At 43.4% G+C, this 24531-nt stretch overlaps 1 protein-coding gene across 13 annotated transcripts in view; it reads right to left on the bottom strand.

Annotated features, from left to right (window-relative positions):
- MYCBP2 (MYC binding protein 2) overlaps positions 1–21146 on the bottom strand; it is a 178670-nt gene extending 157524 nt beyond the window's left edge. For 7 of the 13 annotated variants that reach the window (XM_039714668.1, XM_039714656.1, XM_039714660.1 and 4 more), the window contains exon 1: positions 20077–21146. In XM_039714668.1, the coding sequence (XP_039570602.1) occupies positions 20077–21107 (1031 nt within the window). In that variant the 5' untranslated portion in view covers positions 21108–21146. The remainder of the gene's footprint in view (positions 1–20076) is intronic. The other 6 variants (XM_039714659.1, XM_039714662.1, XM_039714667.1 and 3 more) reach the window with 1 other exon arrangement.
- Positions 21147–24531: the final 3385 nt, after the last annotated feature.

Consider the following 24531-nt stretch of genomic DNA (forward strand, 5'->3'; position numbering starts at 1 on the left):
GAATCTTTGAGTACACTTTGGAAAAATTTGTGAATTTAGTAAACTACATACTAACACATGCTCAATTTTTTAAGACTTCCAAGTGACTTCAACTCAGTGCATTTGTCTAAACTTGCTTGCTCTGGTTCAAGGGCTACCCATCTTTGGGAAGAAATATACTGTTGACAGAACAGGTCTAGCCAAGAGTCGCTGTGTTCAGACAAATGACAAATATATTCTGTTACTCGGTTTCCATAAGTGCTTACTCAACACAGTTAGCTTAAGAGTTAAGGGCTTGTGGAAATTTACTTACAAGGCAGCAGCCACTCAAACATTGAAAATGAAACAGTCAGGTTTGTGGTATCAAACAATGCTTTTGTTTCCTCCATCACCAACTACTGCTGCTGGTGATCAGCTTGGTTAGAAAAGATGCAGGAAGCATTTGCTTCTGAACAGGCCAAAGTGAAATCCCAAGCTCACACTGTAAAGAAGACCACAACAGCAAGCTATTATCACTCATCACTACACTTATCATGTAGTCATTATCAAGTTTGAGGGTGTTTCATCAGCGCATCATTTGACTGGATGCAGTGGCAATGCAGGTGAAGTTCAGCAACCTGAAAGAAGGCAGTAAGACAAAGGCAGGATCACAACCCTGGCCTTCCTAAGACCTTATCAGTCAAGAACAGCCTGTTGTTCATCAGTCTTCTTTGAAGAATCCACAGGACACAGTTCCCTGGAGAGAAAAGAGTGCAGAAGAGCTCTCTAATGCCAGCACTTTGGGGGAGTTGACTCATGTTCTACACAACTTGCAACACTGTATCTGGTAATCAGCTTGGTTAGACAAGATGCAGGAAGCATTTGCTTCTGAACAGCCCAAAGTGAAATCCACTGCCAGCTCTGAGTGCCCCAGAACAACACTTCTTTACTGGAGTGAGTCCTGGAAAGGCTACAAAGATGCTTGAAGAACTGGAGGTTGTTGTATGAGGAAAAACCAAGCAAGGAGAGATTGTTCAGCTGTGAAAAGAGAAAACCTGGGATGGTGGGGGTGGAATACCCTCCAAGTGAATATCTTCACCTCCTTCCAATGGGAGAGAGCAAAGGCAATGGAAACATACTCTTCTAAGCAGTAACCAGTGACAAGCCAAGAGATAATGGAGAAAAAAAAATACAGGAAGTTCCAATTACACCTAAGAACTCTAAAAATGGTCAAAGATTGGAACAGGTTGCCCTGAGAGGCTACACACTCTCCTTCCTTGAAGATAATGAAAATACCATTGGACAATGTTCACAGCAACCTGCTCTGGTTGATCCTACTTTGAGCACTCGACAGTCTCTAGAAGCGCCTTCTAATTTCACCTATTCTGTGATCTTCACCATTTGCTTAAAAAACAAAGTAAAATTTGACGGTACAATAAACATGATTCTGCATTGTGGAAAGAGTGTATTTTTTCTCATTCCGAGTTTTGCATTTCTCCTGGTGTTATGCCATGTTTCTGATTATGCTTCCAAGTAGAGGCATACTGAGCTTTTCATCTGTTCACCATCTGGATCAGCAAACTGACATCAAAATCAGGCATAGGAGCAATTTCTATGGGAATTAGTCAGCATAATCAAACCTACAATAGTACACAAAGCTAACAAGAGAATGAGGGATGAAAACCACCTTATCACACTTAAAATATATGCCTCCATGAAGACAATCCAGTCACTTGAATTGATCCACACTTTCCAACACAACCAACATCCACAGGTACGCTAAGAAGAGCAGGACTGAGAGTATGCTTACATACAACAATCAGGATCTTCTCTGTACACATGAACCAACGCGGGCACTGTACAGGACCTTTAACAAGACCTTTTTAAAAAAGCTTGTGCACATGGCATGTCAGCTTGAAAACTAAAATATAATTTGTCAAATGGAAGGTACTGTAGAACCAGTAAAAAGAGTCTGCAAAGAACTCCAAAAGGTCAGCATTTCCATTTCTGGTCTATCATAGAACCGAGGGTCCTGGTCCATGACAGGCTGATTGTGAGTCAGCAGTGCCCTGGCAGCCAGGAGGGCCAACCCTGTCCTGGGGTGTGTCAGGCACAGCATCACCAGCAAGGCAAGGAAGGGGATTGTCCCCTCTGCTCTGCACTGGGGCAACCTCACTTCAAGTGCTGGGGGCAGTTTTGGGCACCACAATGTAAGAAAGACATTAAGCAGTTAGCATCCAAAGGAAGGCCACGACTATGGTGAAGGGTCTGGAGGGGAAGCTGCATGAGGAGCAGCTGAGGTCACTGCTCAGCCTGGAGGAGACTGAGGGGAGACCTCAGAGCAGTTACAACCTCCTCATGAGGGGAAGAGGAGGGGGAGGTACTCATCTCTTCACTCTGGTGACCAGGAGAGGACTTGAGGAAACAGCATGAACTGAGTCAGGGGAAGTTAGGCTGGGTATCAGGAAAGCGTGGTTCATCCAAAAGAGTGGCTCAGCACTGTAACAGACTCGCCAGGGAAGTGGTCACAGCACCAAGCCTGACAGCTCAAGGAGTGTTTGGGCAATGCTCTCAGGCACCTAGTTTAACGTTGAGGGATGGTCCTGTGCAGGGCCAGGAAGCGGACATCGATCCTTGAGGGTCCCTTTCAACACAGCATATTCTATGATTCTAGCTGAATTCCACCGCATTCCCAACATCTCTTTTCCCTGGAGAGATATTAAACACTGCCAATGATCACACTCCCACCATGTCCTATGAAATCCTACTAAGAGAATTCTTTTTGAGGTGTTTTCAAAATTGTCTTTATGGCAATTAAATGCTGTTTTTCATATCTTCATTACAGAAAAATCCGTTTATTTTTCTCTTTTTCTGCAATTTGCTTTTTTCCCAAGTCTGAAGGAAAATGAGTCTTCTGAAAATTAAGCAGTCTCAGTTCAGCCTAAGTCATAACTCATTTACATCATTACTATCTAATTTCACTATTCTCTCATAATAACCAAGCCTTTTTCAGAAAACAGTGGGGGGAAAAAGAAGTGGAAAAAAGTCTCACAATGCTGAAATACAAAAAAAAGGGTCAAGAATTACTTCAGGTTTCCTACAGAAAAGAATCTCTCACAATTTTAAATGAAATTCTAAAAAATTCCAGCAGTAGCACAACTACTTCTGAATCACAATCACTTTATACTTTTTTTATAGAATGTGTAGAATCTCTCATGAGTTACCTTTTAGCCATTGCTGGTTTTATATTTTTGCTTCCCGATTTGGTAGTGGGATTTTCTAAAGCTAAGCATTTACAATCTGAACTATATCTTATCTTCTACCGTTTTGCATCCTCTGTTAACTTCTTCATCTACAATCTCAGTTCCAACGCTGAAATTGTCAGAGAGAGACTACATAGTTCAGGACCTAGGACAGATCCAGATGCAGAGCAAGAGCTACTACCTCTTCTCACAGGTTTCCCCCTCCACAGCCATTCCACAGCATCTCTCCAGGGTGGGCTCCTGTGTAGTTTTAAATCTATTTTACAGTTGTTCTATCTAGAACAGAGGCAGCCAAATCATCAGGCTGAAGGCAACACACCTAAAAACTCTAGTTGAGGAACAATACAGTCTAGACAATGACACCACAGGAGCAACAGATGTTGCTTTGCTTACTTGCACCTGCTTGAAAATCATAGAATCATAAAATGCCTGATAGGCCCCAATTAAGTCACTCCAAAGCCTTCTCTTTTGCAGGCTGAACAATCCCAATTCTCTCAGCCTTTCCTCATAGGAGAGGTGTTCCATCCCTCTGAACATTTCAGGGGCCCTCCCTTGGACTCCAACAAGTCCATGTCCTTCCTGTAATGGAGATTTGGCTGGATCATCTCCAGCCTCTCATCCACCAGCACCCTCAAATCCTTCTGTGGGGGGCTACTCCATCTGTTCCTTTTCATCCCGCAGCCTGTGTTAATAGCAAGGGCTGCCTCAACCCAGGCGAAGCACCTTGCACTTGGCCTTGATAAAAACTTTTGAGATTCCCATGAGCCCACTTCTTGAGTGCATGCTTCCAGGGGCAGGCCCTGCCAGGTGAAGGCTGGAGTAAGAGCTCTGATATACTCACTCATCTGCTATAACAAGATACATCAGACCTGCATCAGACTTTCCTGTTGTACAGAAAATCAGAAGGTATTCTTCTGATGAAATACAACAATGTGCATTTTTATGGTTTTTTTCCCCTTCTTTTCTGTAAACAAGTAATCTGACACTTGATCACGAGAAGAACATTAAGTTGCTGTTATGAGAAGCAACTTAAAAGTAACTGCAGCCTCTGCTGGACTTTCTTATTTCCTAACCCATTTACTCCATTCTCTGAATTGCTCCAAAACAGTTCTTAAATTTGTAATTGAGCTTCAAGGCAACTTAATATCAAACACAGAGAACTACAGCTAGTAAATATCAGTTCACTTGTCAGCAAGAAACTTTCTATACACACATCTCATTGCCATAGAAGTTCAATAATAAGAGCTTCAAAATAAAGGGAAAGGAATACTAAAGAAAAAATGGTTATCAAATCTGCTCAGAAGATCTGAGGAGATCTCAAAATTGTGGAACCATCTTCAAAAGACATACCAACTTGCTGTCAACAACTGAGAAGCATCTGGCAAACAGCTAAAGGGGAACAAAAATAAATAAGTTGTTCAAGAGAAGTTTGGAACATACAAGCAACTGCTCACATGAAGGAGTTGACAATGATAAGAAACAGAACAAAGCAAGTGGGCAGAGCTTCAATGGCCTAACCTATAGATAAAAAAGAGGTTTTATGATCAGAGAACTGAGTATCAATAAAACTACATAGAGGCTGCATGCTGGCAAGGAGATGAAGAGGTACCATGTGACAAAATGCAACCAATAAACCTTGCTGTAAAACATATTGGAGTTACTGCTTGCATACTCCCTCTTTTGGTGCCTCTCCACATGTACTTCAGTGTTCAGCAGTCTTATTTTTATGAACTGGACGGTTACTTTTTTTTAAAGCAACTACTTTTAAGAGCCTCTACATACAACATCTCCCATATTTGTATGTACTGTGTCCTTGCAAACAAAATACTTTTATTTCTTCTAGCTCAATGTAATCTCAGCACTGTTATTTCAGCTGCCAAGAATTCTAGCATCTGTAATGAAAAACAGCCTTACAAAAAGCCCCATAAAGTAACCCAAAGTAAACAACTCACCTAAATTGCTATACACCTTCTACAAAGCTGGCATACAGAATTAGTTGCTTTAAGGTACGCGCTTTAACATTGCATCTTTAACTGTAAAACGGGAGATGTTCAGAAAATGGTTCTAATGTTAGGTCCAGCCTACACCAAACATCTGATCCTGTCCTTGCCTTTGTGTTTCTCCATCTAACTCACACCAACACAGATCTACCAATTAGTGCCAAAGTGGGGCAAGTCAAGAGGACCCAGCAAATGTTCCATGACATTTAGAAGCTGTTGAAGCACCCTGCAACTGAACTTTCCTAAGGCTTTCCATGGCTAACTTTCCTTCCTTGCAGATACCTTCCATTGATAACTAAAGTAGTCAACATGGTTATCCTTCAATCTACTGCTGGAACATCCAGGACACTTTCAACCATGGGGAGGGACAGTGTCAGTAGGCTGCAAGAATAAAGAAGGAAAATAAATATCACTCAAAACCCCCAACCTGCTCCTGCCTAGATAAACAAAATGTCTTCTTATAAACAATAGCTCCAAGAGCTTTTTAATGCTTCATTTTTCATATCAACTACAGTAACACCTATCAAGTTTCCAAAAGGACTTGCCATAAAACAGTTGACAGGGAACAAAATCCATACATATAAACTGAAAGCTGGCACACACAAATGCCTATCATACAAATATATAAACTCTCAGTGTAATGCCAAACTAAGTACTGGCAAGCTTTATGAAATAAACACACATCAAGGATATTCTATACTTACATCACAAACAGACACAAAATTTTACAAATCACAAATAGAAAAAAACCCAAGAATACTGATTTCTGAAGAACTAAATACACTAAGTCTTTTCACTTTGATTTGGCAATGGAATCTACAGAACACCTGAGGAAAAAAATGCTTTATGCGAAGTCTGGTTAGTTACAATGTATCTGAAAAGAGAACTACTGCTTTGTATAATTCATGAAAAATACCTCCACGAAGCAGTTGCTTGACCTCCTCTTCTTCTTTGTACAGTCACAGGCAGGGTAGGAAAATAAGATAGTACTTCTGCCAGAATCACAGCCAAAGTAGCTCAGTTGCAAGCCAGTTAGCTCACAAACCTTATTTTTGCCTGTTGTTACTGTTTGAATATATTTGTTCCCAAAAGAAAAAAAAAAAAAGTAGAAGCCTGTAGAAAGTAAAGCTAAGATTTTTATAGTAATATTTCCAAACTGGGAACTAATTGCCATTAGACAACATGTAGGAAGACTTCAACACACAAAACACCTTAAATTCAAAAATACTCTAAATAATAAATTACTTCCATTTGTATTTTGTTACCATGCAGTTCTTCCTATAAGGATGCTTGGACAAATATGCTGCTTTGTCTTATCTGATATTGCAAGTGAACCTTTTCAGTTCCTCTCACATTTCCTTTACTCATATCAAGCTATAGCACGAAGATCTGATACATGTTTCTAAAAACATGTTTACAACAAAAAGAAGGCTGAGGACAATCTCCATCTTGTCAATGTATATGGAAAATGTGCAGGTACTTAATCCCTTCTCTGTCTCAGTCCAGTTGTGTTCTCAGGGTGCCCAGCCCCCATCACCCAAGAGGAAATGATCAGTGACTTTCTACATCATTAGACACACACAGGTCTATGGGGCTGGGTGGGATCCACCAAAGAGCTCTGCAGGAGCTGCCAGAAATGCTCACTGAACCACTTTCCACCATCACTTACCAGCAGCTCTGCCTTACCAGGGGGGTTCTGCTTGGCTGAAAGTCACAGAATGTGCCACTCAATCAGAAGAAAGGCTGGAAGGAGACTTCAGGGAACTAAACCCCTGTGAGCCTGACCTCAGCTGGGAAGGTCATGGAGCAGATCATACTGAGCACCATCACATGGATATACAGGACAACCAGGTCACCAGGGCTGCAACATGGGTTTATGAAAAGTAGGTCCTGTTGCTGTCCTATTGTAAAGGTTTCGTACCTTCTTGGAGATTTCTCATGGGCACCTCCTCACACACTGACTCCTTCTTCTCAGCACAGCCAACAAACTCCACCTCCCCTCTCGACCAACCAACCTGCTCTTTTATAATACCCCTCTTAACTGGATCCAGCTGTGGCCTATTAAGAGCAGGCTTGTTCTTAATGCTTGATAATTAGCACAGCTGAAACTCCTTAGGGGCCAGATTACCTTCACCACTGTCTTTATTCTCCTACCTTTTATCTATCCACAATTCCCCCTTTTTCTTTTAATTACAATGTTACTTTGATTCGTTGCCCAAACTTGCATTACAGACCATCAGAAACCATTATATTTATATCTCTGGAATATTGACAATATCCACAGCTGTACAACTTATGCTTATGGAATATCAGTTTGGTTTTTGTTTTTTTGGGTTTTTTTGTGTGTGTTTTTCTTTTTTTTTTCCTTTTTTTTTCTTTTCTTTCCACGTATATCACACAAAATCTGTTCAGCACTCAATATGTTATATCTCATTGTGTCCCCAGTGGCTCACCTGTACCTCAGGTGTCAGAATCTGTCAGGTCCAGATCAGGCAGTTTCCCCTGCTGCTCTCATTGCTACATTGGGCTCCATCTCCAGCTGCACCTCGCCCTGCAGCCCACTCCCAATCACGTTGGGTTACTGTGGAGATGGCCTCTATACAATTTTAGAAGGCTTCTCTTACATGTTGTCTGTGCACTCCATAAGTTATTTCTCATTGTGTCCCCAGTGGCTCACCTGTACCTCAGGTGTCGAAATCTGTCAGGTCCAGATCAGGCAGCTTCTCCTGCTGCTCTCATTGCTACACTGGGCTCCATCTCCGGCTGCACCTCGCCCTGCAGCCCACTCCCAATCATATCGGGTTACTGTGGAGATGGCCACTATACAGCTTTTGAAGACTTCTCTTACATGTTGTCTGTGCAGCTCTGACTCTGCCTCTCAAAGCTCCATGTTGCTTTTGTTCCAGTGCTCATGTCGCAGTGACTTAGCAAACCTTCCCCCGTACTCCTCAGGGGCCATGCTATTGCTGAGGCACCCCCTGCTGCTGTGGCCATGCCATTTGCCACTTCTGTCACACAGCTTATGTCCTGCTGCACACACAGCCATTCAGGGGGAACCCAGCACCATCCTGGGTCCTTGATCACGTCGGGGTCACCAATTGTTGCTGTCCTATTGTAAAGGTTTCGTACCTTCTTGGAGATTTCTCAGGGGCAGCTCATCACAGCACTGACTCCTTCTTCTCAGCACAGCCAACAAACTCCATCTCCCCTCTCGACCAACCAACCTGCTCTTTTATAATACCCCTCTTAACTGGATCCAGCTGTGGCCTATTAAGAGCAGGCTTGTTCTTAATGCTTGATAATTAGCACAGCTGTAACTCCTTAGGGGCAGATTACCTTCACCACTGTCTTTATTCTCCTACCTTTTATCTATCCGCAGGTCCTGCTTCACCAACCTGATCTCCTTCTATGACCAGGCGTTCCACTTAGTGGATGAGGGAAAGGCTGTGGATGTTGTCTACCTGGCCTTCATAAAGCCTTTGGACCCTGTTTCTCACAACATTTTTATGGAAAAACTGGTGGCTCATGGCTTGGTAGGGGACTCTTTGCTGGGCTAAGACCAAATGTGTGAGGCTGTACTTGGGTCTTGACAACCACTTGCAGCACTACTGGCTGGGGAAATGGCTGGAAAGCTGCCCATCAGAAAAGGGTCTGGGGGTGCTGGTTGACAGCTACTGAACACAAGCCAGCAGAGTGCCCAGGCAGCACATCTTGGCCTGTATCAAGAAATAGTGTGGCCAGCAGGGCCAGAGCAGTGATCACCCCCTGTACTATGCACTGTTAAGGTCACACCTTGAATCCTATGTTCAGTTTTGGACTCCTCACTCCAAAAAAATTGCTGGAGAGGGCCCAGAAAAAGGCACAAAAAAGCTGCTTATGCGTCTGGAGAGCAAGTCTTATGAGGAAGGGCTGAGATAGCTGGGGTTGTTCAGCCTGGAGAAAGGGAAGCTTAGGGAAGACCTTATTCCTCCACACAACTCTGAAAAAAGTTGTAGTCGGGTGGGGATCAGTCTCTTTTCTCAAGTAACCAGCAACAGCACAAGAGGAAACAGCCTCAAGCTGGACCAGGGAAGGTTTAGATTGGGTATTGGGGGAAAATCGTTCAGCGCACAGGTTTTCAAGAACTGGAACACACTGCCCCAGGAGTGGTAGAATCACCACAACCACCAGAGGTATTTAATAGGTGTGTAGATGTAGCTCTCAGGGACACAGTGTAGTGGTGGACTTGGCAGCGCTGGGTTAGAAGTGGAACCCAGTAATATTAAAGGTCTTTTCCAACCTAAACTATGTAATGATTCTGTTTCTAGTACCACAACAACCACCATCTTAAAACACAGCTCTGCTGGAAGATCTGATTGCTCAGTACCATGTTTGTTGCTTGCGACACATCTTTTCAGAGGACAAATAAACTTCATATTGATCCTATGTCCTTCTAGTCTATTTTCTTAAGGACTACAGAATCACATCATTCAGGTTAGAAGGAACCTGTTAAGGTAACTTTTTTTTTTTTTTTCTATGAGGGTGACTGAGCACTGGCACAGGTTGCAAGCAAGGCTGTGGAGTCTCCATCCATATTCAAAGCCATCTGGCAACTGGCTCCAGGTGGAGGGTGGACCAGATAAACTTCAGAGGTCACTTCCAAACTCAACCGTTCTGTGATTCTGTGTCTGATTCTGTCAAACCCCGCTCAAGCAGTGTCAGAGACAGTAATGTGCCCACTATCATGTGCAGTGGCACTTTTAGTATTACCAAGGAGACATAAACCTCTCTAGACAACACCTGATGATGCTTGACCTTTCTCATAGGGAAGAACTGGCTTTCTTGGAATGCACTTGAATTTCATGAAGTTCAATTTGTGTCACATCAGTGCCATGTCAGGGTGGGGGACATTACTGAGAAGCATCTGGCTCTCCCTTCTTCATTCCCTCACTGCATTACAAAATCACTCCTGAACCTCCTCTTCTCCAGGCTAATAGTCCCAGCCCTCTCAACCTTTCCTTGCTGAAGAAAAGCTCCAGATCCTTAAACACCAACACGACCCTGCACTTAACTTTTTGCTGCATTTCTCTCCTCTACTGGGAAGTCTAGAACTGGACACTCCAGAGGCAGCCTCACCAGAGAGGAGAGAGCAGCTCCTTCAACCAGCTGGCAACACTCTTCCTAACACAGCCTAGGAGGCTGCCACCTTTGCCACAGCAGTGCATTACTGGCACACAGATGGTTGCCAACCAAGTTACTTCTCTGCAGAGCTGTCTCCCAGCTGGTTAGCCCCCCAGTGTTATTTCATCCCTGATGCAGGATTCTGCAATTCCTCTTGCTGCACTTTAAAAATCGCACTCAGCCCAAATCTCCAGCCTGGCCACATCCCTCTGAACACAAACACAACCATGCGGTATATGAGGAACTCCTCTCTGTGTTGTACCATATGGGAACTTGCTGGGGGACACTGTCCCAGCATTCAGGCCATTACTGAAGATGCCAGACAGCATTTGCCCCAGTATCAGCTTCTAGGGTACATGACTGTTGACTTGACTCCAGCTGGACTTCGTGTCACAGACCACAAACCTCTAGGCCCAGTCACTCAGCCAGCTCTCAATCTTCTTCACTGTCCACTTAGGTAACCCATCCATTGTCAGCCTGTGCATGCTGTGGGAGGCCTGCTTATTCAAGCTGAGGTACAGCACATCCACTGCTCTCCCTACCTGTATCTGCAGATTGCCCACCAAGGCCTGCAGATTTTTAAGGAATTCAGCTATAAGAATCATTAGAGTGGGAAACTGTTCAGCTTGATAGGTGGACCTTAAAACAGCACTAAGAGCACAACCAATATTTTCCCTAAATCATAAAAGCTTAGTCTTTTTTGATTGCTGACAATATTATCTCAGATGACCTCAAATATTTAAAATTAGAGTTATTTTTATTTAGTAAGCCTAAAATTCAACACTGTTAGTGAAATGGACAGTAAGTCAATTGTCATTCAAAGAGCCATTACCAGCTTACATACTATCTTCTTTAAATAATTAATCAAGTATTCTGACGTGAATTTTCATCCATGCCAATAATAAAAGGAAAGTCAGGGCTTAAGCAGTATATCTACAAATGGAAAAATCACCAAAATCCTGTCCCCTAAATCCGTAAATCAGGGTAAGGAACATCAGCTGCAATCCAATTACTGTAGGCTTAGAGGAAAACATAGGCAGAGTAGTAGGACAGGTTTACTCTGGGCTTCTAAGGCATCTGAAAAGAAAAGGTTTAAAAAAAAAGAACAGAAAAAAAAAAAGGTGACCCTACTCATTGCTTTTCCAGTTGGGATTTTTATGTGCTATTGTTGGTGAGCTGAAATCGCACATCTTTTTAGTCATTAATTTAATAACTGAGGACTATTTCACTATGACAATAACTTTCTTAACAACTACCATTTTTCTGAAAGCCAAAACTCTGGAGGCTTAAGAAAGGAGTTATTCCAGCTGCTGGAATACCCTAAGGCCTCTCCAATAATGACAGAAATAAATACTACAGGTTCTAAAAATGAAATTAAAACCCAACTGCACAAGTAAAATGGAACTGATTTTCATCTGACCATGACAAAAGTACAAAACAGTATCTGATCGCTTTTGTAACTGGAAAGGTTTCCAAAACAGCATAAATCTGTCTCAGACAAAGAAAAGTAACTTAAAAGAAAGCATCCCTCCAAAGTGTTCTCCACACAAAAAGAACATCTCTCAGTACAACCACTGACAATTGCAGTTTCTTTTCCGTAATTATCTGATTTTTCATTATTCACATCAATGCTGTCTATGAAATTAGATCTCCAAGAAAACCCTTATTCCTCAAGTTTGTCAATGCAGATGAAAGTATTTATCCTTAAACACTTCTATGACTTTTTTTCATATTTGTAAAGTCATTCAAACACAGCAGAGATGACAAAATCTGCACCTTTGGCCACTCTCCTATCTAAACACAACCACCAAAATTAAAGTGTATACACAAAGCTATTTTAGACAGAAACATATCAGCAGAATTTTAATTTAGCAAATATGCTACATGAAGTCAAGGAAAATCTGTTCTTATTAAGAACTCATTAAGCCCATTACTAGTGGTTAATGACAGTGTAACATCTTTAAAGTGATTACTATCAAAAGAAAACCAAAGAAATTCTAACTTAGTCTGCAACAAATAGCAGAAGACAACCGCCAAGTGCAAGCAACTGAAAATTCACCAGTTTTTAGCTGTCAATGGTCTACCCTGTATATCAGTATATTCTAGAAATAAAAGTGGATAGAGAATCAATTGGTTTGAAGAGAAAGGGAATGACTACTCTGAAAACATACAAACATAATGAAGACATATTAGCACATCTGTTGGAAAGAATTATGCATTGGCTAGTGGGAGAGAAAAGCAAGGCCAAATCAGATAGGAAAGTCACAAGTGACTACATGTAACATGGTGAAACAAAATAAAGAAGAGGCTGAAATAATAAAAATAGAATAGGGTATTTATATAACAACAAGCTCATCTCAGTATAACGTAAATGACTGGCTGGCTGCAGATCTGTATAGACACAGCAACAGAATGATGAGCAATGTCACCAACTGCAACAAGGAGCACAGTAGAGAAGTAAGACTTCTGTTTTAATCCCATTAAGGTTAAAACTCTTAGCTACAAATTTTTCTAGACTGACAGATCATGGCCAAAATAATCTAAATACCATGGCATCTGTGAATTTAAACTACAAGCAACAGACTTCTACTTTTTGACTTTATCTGGCTTTGGCTACAATAAAAATTTTCTTCCAAGCAGCTTGTATCATGCTTGTATGTTTTGGATTTGTGAAGGGAACAGTGCTGGTAGCGCACCTGTGCTTTCTCTGTTGCTGACTAACACTTGGACAGGGTCAAGGGCTTTCCAGTTTCTCACAGTGCCCTGCCAGCAAGTAAGCTGGAGGTGCACAAGAAGCTGGGAGGGGATATAACTGGGACAGCTGAATCCAACTGACCAAAAGGATATTCTCTACCATATGAGATCATGCTCAGCATACAAACAGAGAGGCAGAAAGAAAAAAGTGGGGGGACAATATGTTCAGAGTTACGGTGTTTGTCTTCCCAAGTCACTGGGAATGATGAAGCCCGGCTTTCCTGGAGATGGCTGAACATCAGCCTTCTGACGGTAAGGAAGGAATGAATTAATTCCTTGTTTTGCTTTGCTTGTGCACACAGCTTTTGCTTTACCTACTTAACTGTCTTGACCTCAGCCCCGGAGTTTTCACACTTTTATCCTTCCAGCTGTCCCCCATCCCACTGCAGGGGGAAATAACCCAGGAGTCATGCGGTGCTCAGCTGCCCACTGAGGTTACACCACATACACCCTTTCATAGCAACTATAAAGCATTTTCCAGGAGTTTTAAACCCATTACACATGGCAATAATGCTTGGAACACAAGCCTAAAAATGTTAAGGGAAGAAAATGAAAGCAAGGAACAGCAGTAATCTAACCATGCATCTCCAGTTTCATGTGGGGACAAGGAAACTCGGTTTCTGGTTTTTTTATTATGTGTACAACAGGTATAAATTTAGATTTATTATACTAATAGCAACAAAATTTTTCTCAGACCCAAGTAGTCATAGATATACTAGATGCAAACAAATAATTATCACTCAGTTTAAGTTCATCTAATTAAGTTCATCAACACATTCATCAGTCTGAAGTGAAAGAGCTATAACATGCTATATACTATGATACACTAAGAAAAAAATCATAAAGCATATCAATATGCTTTGAAACATATGAAACACTAAATCTAAAAGTAAAGAAGCCATCTGCCTTAATGCAGTCACAGCACAAGGAGCCTATTCTCCCGTGTTAATTTCTAGTATTCATCCTTTGAAGGGGCACAATGGTAGGAACTGGCTGTGAAAGACCAAAGGAACAGATCACCTTCAAAATGTATTTACAACACAAAGTTAATTCTAGGAGTACCTATTGCACTTAGCAGAAAGCAGTGTTTATGGCAAGTGAGGTAACAAAGAAGACGACAAAAATGTAACCATGTGTTCAAGTAACGCTGCAAGGGATCAAGTTTTCAAAGTAAACAAGGGATTAGGAAAACAGTTTGCATAAAGCACCTTGAAACTGTTATTGATACATCCCATGTGCTTTCTATAAAGACATAAACAGACTTTATCTTTAAATCATACAGGAGTACCTATTGCACTTAGCACTGAGCAGAAAGCAGTGTTTATGGCAAGTGAGGTAACAAAGAAGACGACAAAAATGTAACCATGTGTTCAAGTAACGCTGCAAGGGATCAAGTTTTCAAAGTAAACAAGGGATTAGGAAAACAGTTTGCATAAAGCACCTTGAAACTGTTATTGATACATCCCATGTGCTTTCTATAAAGACATAAACAGACTTTATCTTTAAATCATGGGTTTGGCAAAACCTACATCGTCATATGTCAGGAGGAGAATTTACTAAAAAAAAATCTTCAAAATATTTTGGCCAGAAGGAAGATCATAATATGGGAGGAAAACCAAAAGGAAACCCTGACAGCTGATAGTTAACATAACAGAAAAACAAATTCAACATCAAGTTTTTAAGTATGCAGGAAACACATTTACTACATTTAACATGGCTAGCAGAGAGGAATGGTAACTTATTAAATTGCTCCAGCTCAACCTTAACTGCCTCAACTCGCTACCCAACAAACCATCAGTGTGCCAGAGCAGATTGTGTAACAAACTGAAACTTTAACTAGCATGTCCTCTCAGTTTAAACTAGAAGATACAACATCCAAAAAACCCACCACAAACCATGGATTCGTGTTTTAATTTTTCCCATTACTTAAGTAAATTATTTTTTATAAATATACACAAATAAAATGCCCATCATAAGCCTCTCAATTTAATATTACTGGGATCTTTCCAGCTTCTGTTATGTTTCCTACACCAACACTGAACAAATACAACCATGTTAGACTAAGAGACAACTAGAGGTTTTAAAAAAAACCTACTACATAAAACTGTTTTCCTTAACAGAATATAAGGTAAATAAGTAAAAATTCACTTTGTGTATTTTATTATTTTAGTAGTTTGCTAATCCCCGTTAACCAATGGGGCAATACAGTATTAAAACATTACTACATTGCAGCTAAAAAGCCTAGAGCAGACAGCAACTCTCATCAGCTCTTCTAATGCACTGCTTAATCTAAGACTCAGCACATCAATTTCCCAATTAAACAGTTTTAGTTTACACAAGACTTGAACTTTGTTTTGTAAAATTACATCTACAAAACACAAGAACTGAAAAACAGATGACAAACTAGACTAGAATATTTCAGTTGAAAAGGACCTATGGAGCAAACCTTTGCACATGAAAAAGCAGGAAAATGTAGTAGGTAATGTAACACCACTGTCATTTATTAGTCTTTGTACACATAACCTTTATTTTTTTAACTAAATAAATGCTTCCTACCTTTTTGCAATTATTATCCCATATTAAAAGAGCAACAAGTTCCAAATCCAAAAAGCTAACAGCTTTTGTAAAGGCTTTAGAGCTGAAGAAATTAAGGCTTTCTTGTGTACCAACAATTAAATTCACACAAATGTCATACACCAAAATTTACTTAAAAATAGTTTTCACAATATCGTTAAACCCTTGCAAGGCAAAGCTAAAGCTTCAGTAATATTTCTGAACTAAATTATTAAGTATATATACTTGAAACATCCCAAATAAGCACTGCTTTACTGAGTGTAAGTAAGGGTATAAGGGAAGACTGTAAATTTTTAAAAGCCTAAAGACTAACCTAATGTCCAGAGGATGTATAATTTACAATTACAAGTGTGAATGAGTAACCTACTTTCAAAATGTGCTATAATCACCTAGGTGAAACAATCAACATGAAATAAAGTTGGCTGGCTCTTCTTCAGCCAAAATAGCTAGTAAAAACAGCCATCTAATTTCTAGTTAATATAAGAAATCTCACATTCCCATCATTACTGAAATTTTCCTGGCCTCAGTGAGACCACAACACTAGAGTTCACAACACAAACAGAAGCTTTCTTTCTTTGAAGGATCTAAGTTGAGAGGCAACTTTAGCAACAAAGTAATGGTCATTCTGGCATGATTATAGACTGGCATTGTAGAGTACACTGCCATTGTAATATAACAATTTGAAGTTAGTCCAAATTATGTAGTGAACACTTCCACTACAAAACAGGTCACCCTAAAGCCATTATGAATTTATATAGCTATCCATATTTGACAAGAAGTCTCAAAGAACATGCTGAGCCTAACTGAAAATTCTGGTAGTACATAAATAGGTGAAAGCACAGTAAAGGGACTGGCAACTCAGGGAAACACCCCCAAGATGCACAAGCAATAAAAGCAGCATTTCAGATGGACAGGGATGTTTGTTAGGATTAAGTTATACTACAGAAAAGGTGCATTTGAAGACAGCAAAAATGTGAAAATCAGAAATACCTTACTTTGCAAATACAGAGCTTTGGTACAGCACTAAAACCAGTGCCCACCTGCAGTTTTGTCCACCTAGAACCCAGCATACAAGACAACAGTTTAATTTAACATGGATTTTTAATTGCCCTCTGAAGAGGCCAGTACTCCCTACGAGTGTTTTACACACTTCAATGGTTATACTAGACATTATGCAGTTATTTTCAAATACTTCAGTGGCCACAAAGCAGAGAGACTATAAACTCAGGCATGCTCAGAGCAGATTCTTCTTCAAAACCAATCTTGAATTGACAACTAAATTGTCCACTGCTGGTAGGACTGCAGCAGATCCTTAACATTGTTGTCTGTACAAAGATAATGGCATGTTAAATCACAGAATTAGATACTTTTTTCTGTCTCCTTTCATAAAATTATTAGGCTGGCATGAGTGACAAAACTAAGTTTCTTTGCTCCCACCTCTCTGTACACAAAAATCTTTGTGCAACCCTTCACCTCACGCTGTCACAAGTGCAATCACAAGGTGAGCCAGATCAGGGAATTAGTCCGTATTACAACAAACCAGTTTTGCCAAGTTAATTTTAACCCAGAGTGAGTCTCTAATCTGTTAGTGCAAGACACTATAGAAGTATTATGTCAGCGTGGCAGGGGGAGCAAGCACATCAACCAGCCCATCTCCTGTGGAGACCAGTGCCCATGACACTGCAGCCCGTATCACATGAGGAAATGCAAAGCACTGCTGGTTCTGTTTCAAAGCCAATTACTGCATCCTACTCAAGACGTGATATTCATCCCTTCCGATGACAGCCAGCACAAACACCTTGCAAATGTGATACTAATCTTGTGACTTTCAGATAATCTCCACAATGTTTGATTTCCTTGTCTACACAAAAGCATTTTCATACTGCTTGCCAGTTCTTCATAAACATTACAGTTAGGTTTGGAACTGTAGCAGGCATTGGTCACGGCCCATGAAGTGCAGAGTATAATTTTGTAGACTTGAAGCAAAAATTCCACATCAACTTATTGCAAATAGGTTGCACTATCATTCTTCACATTAGTCTTCTTGGAACACAGGAAGAATTTTATTACTATTGATAAGGCAATTTGTTTCACTTTTTTTCAGCTACTTCAAGTTATTTTTCTAGTCACAAACACTCTTACTGGTTAAGAGGCTTTAAAATTTTCCATATATATAAAAATCAAGTTAGGACTTCTGTCACAACCTGTATTAAGGTCCATTTAATTTATCCAGCTCTATTTTCTACCACAGCAACTAGGTGCAGCCACAGTTAAATTTAAGGCTCTCTTTAGAAAATATTTGGGATTTGTATTAGTTTTGTAAAAAGACTTATTTTTGACCGTATCTGTTTAGGTCTACCAGGTGGCTGAAGTATTTTGCAGTATTTTGACAGCAAAGTGGGGAAAAGGTGGAGACCACAAGCAGTATCTTGGCTGCCATCAGTCTGTCACATAAGATAGTGGGGGTAGTGATAGCAGGAAACAAGATAATTATAAAATATTCCTCCTCTCAAAAGTCACACATTGGCAGTATTCACCAGTATTAACTGCCTGCCATTTACTTGCCAAAGCCTGATATAACCTGTTTGCTCTGTACAAGGAGTCTGTCTTCTTTGACTTGACCTCAAAAACATAAATTAAAAGAAGTATTAACATTTACACACACCTAAAGCTAGTATTTTCTACAATTTTAAGTATAAGGGATAGCAGCTGAATCGTCCTGAAACCAAAAGACGCGGAGGACACGACTAATGCAAAACTACAGCTTTAAAAAAATACAGACCCCTCTGGGCAAAATTCAGACAGGTATTTGAGCACTGAGGAGCAATTGAACAGCTGATTTCCTTGCATTCAGTAGTATCCTTACACTCAGCACTTGCAATCCCGGGATTAAATGATATGAAGCTCAAAAGCAGGAAGAGATTTAATGGAAAAGGTATAAGCAATGAACTAAGGAATATGTGGAGTAAGAAAACACTTGCTGGTCTTCAGGGAGAAAAGAAGAACTACAGTTTCCCTATCATACACTCTGAAAAGAAGTCGGTAGTTGCAAAGACGTCATGCACCCATGTTATCATTCCACGTTTCCAGCATTTACCATAAGCAAATTGGGAAAGATATGTGTCTTATGTCAATTCCACTTCTAGACACAGCTTTCTGGGGCGAGGGGGGTGGGGATGAGCCCTGCTGTCAAGTCCGACTGACAAAAACCTGAAGAAGCCAAGCAGGCAACCTCCTCGTGCTTTACAAGCGTTTGCAAACTTGAAACAACGGTGACTCAAAGCTCTCCATATGACCCAGCCACCCACATCACAGCCTAAGAGCAGCACAGGCCGAGAACACAGGAAGGTGCCGGTTTCATGTCATCCACATCCTCAGCGACCTCCGGAGGGGAACAATGGGGAGCGCCCGGGCACCCTTCACACAGCGAGACCGGGCACCCCGCCGCGGCCTGCAGGCCCGGGAGGATCCGCCCGGCCGGCCCGGGGGCTGCGGGGTACGGGCGGCCTCCCCGCGGCTCCGCACCGCTACAGCCCGCAGCCCCTCCCCGCCCGGGAGCAGGGCAGGGCGGCATTCCCGGCCGGAGGAGCAACAGGCACCCCGCTGTGGCCTCAGAGCCGGCCGGCAGGACCGGGAACGGGAGCCCTGAGGGGCATCACCCGCCGGGGAAGGGCTGCTCGGGAACCAGGTGGGGCCACGCCGCACCCCAGAGCCCCCGCAAGGCGCTGCCTCCCTCCAGACACCGAGGCCGCCTATATGGCGATGGCAAAGGGGGAACATGACCTAAAGAGGAGGGGGAAAAAAAAATAAGGCAGGGTAACTAAAGGCAGCCCCGGCACATGCAAAAAGCGCCACGGTCTCTCGCTCGGGTAACACAGCCGGCGGGAGCCACGGGTGCCCGGCGCTGCCTGTCGCCGGAGAGACCGCGGCACTCAGCCCTCTCCGGCAAGCCTGGCCGGAGCGAGGTCTGCCCGGGGGCCCAGCACTGGCATTCTCCATCCCCCCGGGGGATCCGGGCCGCACACTGGGGCGGGCACAGGTAATTCTGCCCCGGAGGGCCCCGGGAGAGGGGGCGGCAGCGCCATCTGCGCGGTATCGCCGGCCAAGCGAGCGGCAGGGCCCGGGCGGCACCTGGGCAGCCACCGGGTTACATCACCGCCCCTTCCCTCCGTCCGTCCCCCGGGGCGCGGCGGTGCGGCCACATGGCAGCGGGGACACCCGCGCCGCCGGCCCGGGGGCGGGGAGGAGGATGAGGAGGGCGGCTGCCGGGAGGGAGGAAGGTGCACGCGCGGGCCGCTCCCAGCCGGCGATGGGAGGGGTGGCGGGGGCTGCGCGTCTGGCCCGGGAGGGAGCGCGGCGCGCGTTACCTGCCCGGGTGGCTCCCCAGCTCACGGTCGCTCAGCGCCGCCGTGTAAATCCTCCGGTATCTGTCGGCCAGGGCCTTCCCGGAGAGCAGCAGCTGGTAGCGGCTCCGGCAGCCCAGCGGCGGCGCGGGCAGGGCTCCCAGCCCGCCGGCCGAGCCCTCCTCGGGCCCCATGGCCGGAGCGGCGCCGCCGGAGGAGAAGGAGTAGCCGCGTTCGGCCCCGGTGCAGGCGGCGGCGGCTCCCGCAGAGGCGGCGGCGGCTGCGGCGCTGCTCATCCCCCTCCCCGCCCGCCCCCTGCTTGCGGCGGCGCCGCCTCCTGGCGCGGCGCGGACACAGGCGGCTCCCGCTGCCTTCACCGTCGGGGCCCGGCCATGGCGAGGCCGCAGGAGGCGCCGCAGGAGCCGCCCTTCAGGCTGCGCATCCACCCGCGCTGCGGGAACACCCCGCTCTTCCCCTCCTCCAGCAGCGGCTCCAGGCTCCAGCTGCCCGCCGCTCGCCTTCCGCCCCGGGCACAGCGCCCGCCGCCACCGAGTCCCGGGAAGGACCGTGCACCGCCGGGACCGGCGAGGGAGGGGGCGGGCTGCTTGCTTCCCCCTTCCCGCTACAGGGTGTGTGCGTGGGGGCGGGGGGCGGAGGCCGGCGGTGCCGCTTCCCCTCCGGAGTTTGTGCTCGGCGCTGCCGCCGCCCTCTCCCCGCACGGCCGCCCCGGCCCCGCCTCCCTCCCGCGGGCAGCGCGGCCGCCGGGCGCATGCGCGGCCCCGCCCGCCCCGCGCGGCCCCCGGGAAATCCGGGCCAGGCGGGCGCAGGGAGAGAGGGAGGGAATGAGGCAGCACCTGCTGCGTGCCGCTGGGACCGCGCGGGGCCGGGGCGCCTGGGCTGTAACACCCCGGGGACAGCCTGCCACCCCCGCGGACACGCCCGAGAGCGGGCGGGCTGCGCGGGCCCGGGAGGCGGCTGTTCGCACGGAGCAGCTTCTGCGCCCTGTTGGGAGTGCGTATCACGGGATCAGTTGGGTTGGGAAAGATCTCAGACATCGTCCATTCCAAGTTATGACCGAACCATCGCCTTGTCAATTACACCATGGCGTCAATTGCCATGTCCAGACTTTCCCTACACCACCTCCCCGGGCAGTCCATTCCAATGCCTGCTCACCCTTTCTGTGAAGAAATTCCCCTAATGTCCGACCTAAGCTCCCCTGGTGCCGTGTAAGACTCAGGACTGCTGTTCTGACCCTAGCGCCCAGGAGGAGAGGCTGAACGCCACCCGAGTTCACCCTCCTTTCGGGTGCTTGTACAGAGTGTCCATCCGTCGTGTTTTATTCAGATGTCCAGTGCCTCACACCTTGCTTCTGTGCTATGTAACGCTACCTAGGAAGGATCTTTTCTCAGGAGCAATGTCCTCCATGACTTGAGGCAGAGTCCACTAAATCGAGTTGCCACATTAGTTAAAATTTTCCTTAAGTTGCCTTCACTGTCTCCAGGGCAACTTACCTGCTTTTAGAGGATAAGAGAGGCATGACAGCAGGCACTTTCTTATCTGCAGGTCACCCACATTATTGCTTTTTATCTGTTGGAGTTGTAGCCCTGCAGTTTTGCCACACTTTCTACTGCTTTATAAAGCTGAAAACTTCAAGTGTGTAGGCAAGACTATGCAATATGTAATAAATAATAATAAAAAATAAATTTAAAAAGCCTTCATGCCAAATGTGGTTTGGATTGCAGTCTGCAGAAAGCTGTCATCCAAAGAAGGTATGTGCTGACATATTATTTTTAATTCTACATTCCAAAAAAGGCCCTAAACAAACCCTGGAATTCCCCTGCTTGTAACTACAGATAAATATTTTTGCAAACAATTACTGCATAATCATAGAATCACAGAATACCTGGAATGGATGTGACCCACAAGGATCATCAAGCCTCTTGACCTGCTCAGGACAACCAGAAGCATAACATGCCTGAGATAAAATAATAGCAAATATAAGAGAACTATGCAATTGTTATCTTCCTTAAGTTTGTGTGTTGCCCACCAATGCTTTTTTCAAGTACTTTTTTTTAAACAGAGAAGTAGAGATGTTGGAACCAGTAAATTCATGCAGGTTTTCACAAAGGCAGCTGTTCAGGTAGCAGAAAGACAGCCAGAGTAGTGCTGCCACTGAAGAAAAAGCTACTTTCTGATGCATTTACAGGCAACTAGAGACCATTCCAGAAAGATTTAAAGCATTAACTACATAAAAAGCTTTCGATTATAATTCTTATACTGTAGTGGGTGGGAGGAAAAAAAAAAATCCAGCAGTGATTAAAAGGAGCCGTGAGAAAAGAAGTACCATGTCCTATGGTGTTAACCACCACTAAAGCACATTCCCTATGAGAATCAGTGATAAGTCTTTCTAGCTCCTCTTCTAGGAGTTACCTAGAATCATTCCTAAAGGCAAGATTCATAAAAACAAAGAAAGAAAAAACAAACAAACAAGAAAACAAATGCACCCCAAATAAACAAACACACAGAAAAAAACAAAGACAAAAAAGCAAAACCAGCAAATCCACCCCTTTTAGCTCATATTTTGTTTTATTGTAAGCTGTTACTTTATATCCAAATAGTAATTTTTCCTTCACCAATTGCACACTGCCTGACAAAAGGGTTGAGTTCTGATATAACATCTTCTGTCTCCTCTCAAAATTATTCTGCACTGCTGCCACTGTAGCCATCTTACTGCATGGGCAATAAGTGCTGGCAAACTTTTATGAAAGTGATGCAATTTATTGCAATTCTTGCATATTGCTGCAAACTCTAGAATTTGTCTGGGCTTGTGTTTACAGAGCCACTCACAGTGGGGTGAGATTATTTGCAAACTGCAACTTCTACTCCACATCTTTTTTATCTCAAGTGTTTTTCGGTTTGGGTGAATCTTGCAAGGTGCCCAGAGTGCAGGGTCCACCTTCCATAAGCTTCAGTCTATGATGAGCAATGGAGTTTGACAAGGATTTGCCAGGCCAGGATAACACTGTAACTTCTTCTAGTCCACCTCTAACCTCTCTTCACTCAAAATACAAGCAAGTGTCCAACTTTTGAGACTCTTAATGGCACAAAGTGAGAGCTGGGTTCAGTCCTTGTTCACAGCTGTATTTTCACTTTTGCTTTGTCCTCCAAGGAAGCCACCTTTTCTTTTTCCTATATTTATTTATTTATTTGGACTGTGGTACTCTTGTTTCATATTCTGACACCGATTCTGAGCAACAATATCACTACTGTGCCATGTAAGAACATTCAGGAGTACACATTTCATCTGGTCCAACCTTATGCTAGATCTGATACTCACTATACTATTGTAGTTAGCATCAAGTGTATTCTAGAAATCTGGGATTAAATCATTACCAGTTCAAATCTATTTCCTTGCTTGTTAGTTGGTGGTGTTTTCTGTTGCTTGTTTAATTTTTTTTGTAGGGATAGTGTCATTTTGGAGACTGTTTGCACCGCATTAGCCCTTTGCTTTCTGTGGCTGCAGAGGTTTAGCAGTACATTTAAAAGATGGATTTATTATATCATCAGAACAAACTCAGTCAACTGAGCAAAGCTACTTTGTGAAGAATATATTTTGCTTCTGACAGCACTCAGCTCTTTCCCTGTTTGCAAACATCTTCCTGCTGACACAGAAAGAAGTGCTTTGTCCATCGGCCTCTCCCTTTTACTTTAAGGTGGGGCTTACAGCAGTTGTGTTCATTCACTTGGCACCTTTTTAAATAAGTTTTAGCAGAACAAATTGTTTGCATGTCATCAAGAATCAGTCTGACAGTCTATCTTGTTCACTGTCACGGCTCACATGGATCAGCCTTGTACAAATGTGAGTTTCAACACCGCAGAACTAGAATTTCCACCAGGTAATTCCCGTATCCTGCATGACAGAATGTAAAGTAGAAAGTTCCATGATTTCATAACCTAACCTTTTTACTATTTGATTATATTTCCACGCCTTTTTTTTAGCTTTCAAAATATTATACAAACCAATGCAGTAATTTTTTCATAAGCAAGTAGTGAGTCTAGACTAAGACAACTTTAAAATTTGTAAACTAGACAGTTTACATATCACATTGAAGCCAGGAAGTTATGAACCATAGAATTTAGCACTTCTGCAGTAAAACCTGTAATTTACTACAGTCAGATGATGTTAGAATTCTTTGTTTGCCTGAAGCAGCTAGCTCTTGCCAACACATTTGCTCCAGAAATAGGACTTAAATCAGTAATAACAACAAAAAAACCTCATAATAATCTTTTGGTCATTAGGCTTATGTCCCTGTCAAGATGTGAGGCTGTTAACATGATTAGTTAAAAAGACCATTTTTCACCATATACATCCACCAAGCTGGCATCTGTTTTGGCATTATTGCTCTGTAATGGAAATCTATCATTATTTAAGATTTTATTACACGTTTATTTTGAGACTTCATTATTTTTGGGGACATA

This window comes from Passer montanus, unplaced genomic scaffold (assembly GCF_014805655.1).
Source record: "Passer montanus isolate IOZ18808 unplaced genomic scaffold, ASM1480565v1 scaffold30, whole genome shotgun sequence".
Lineage (NCBI taxonomy): Eukaryota > Metazoa > Chordata > Aves > Passeriformes > Passeridae > Passer > Passer montanus.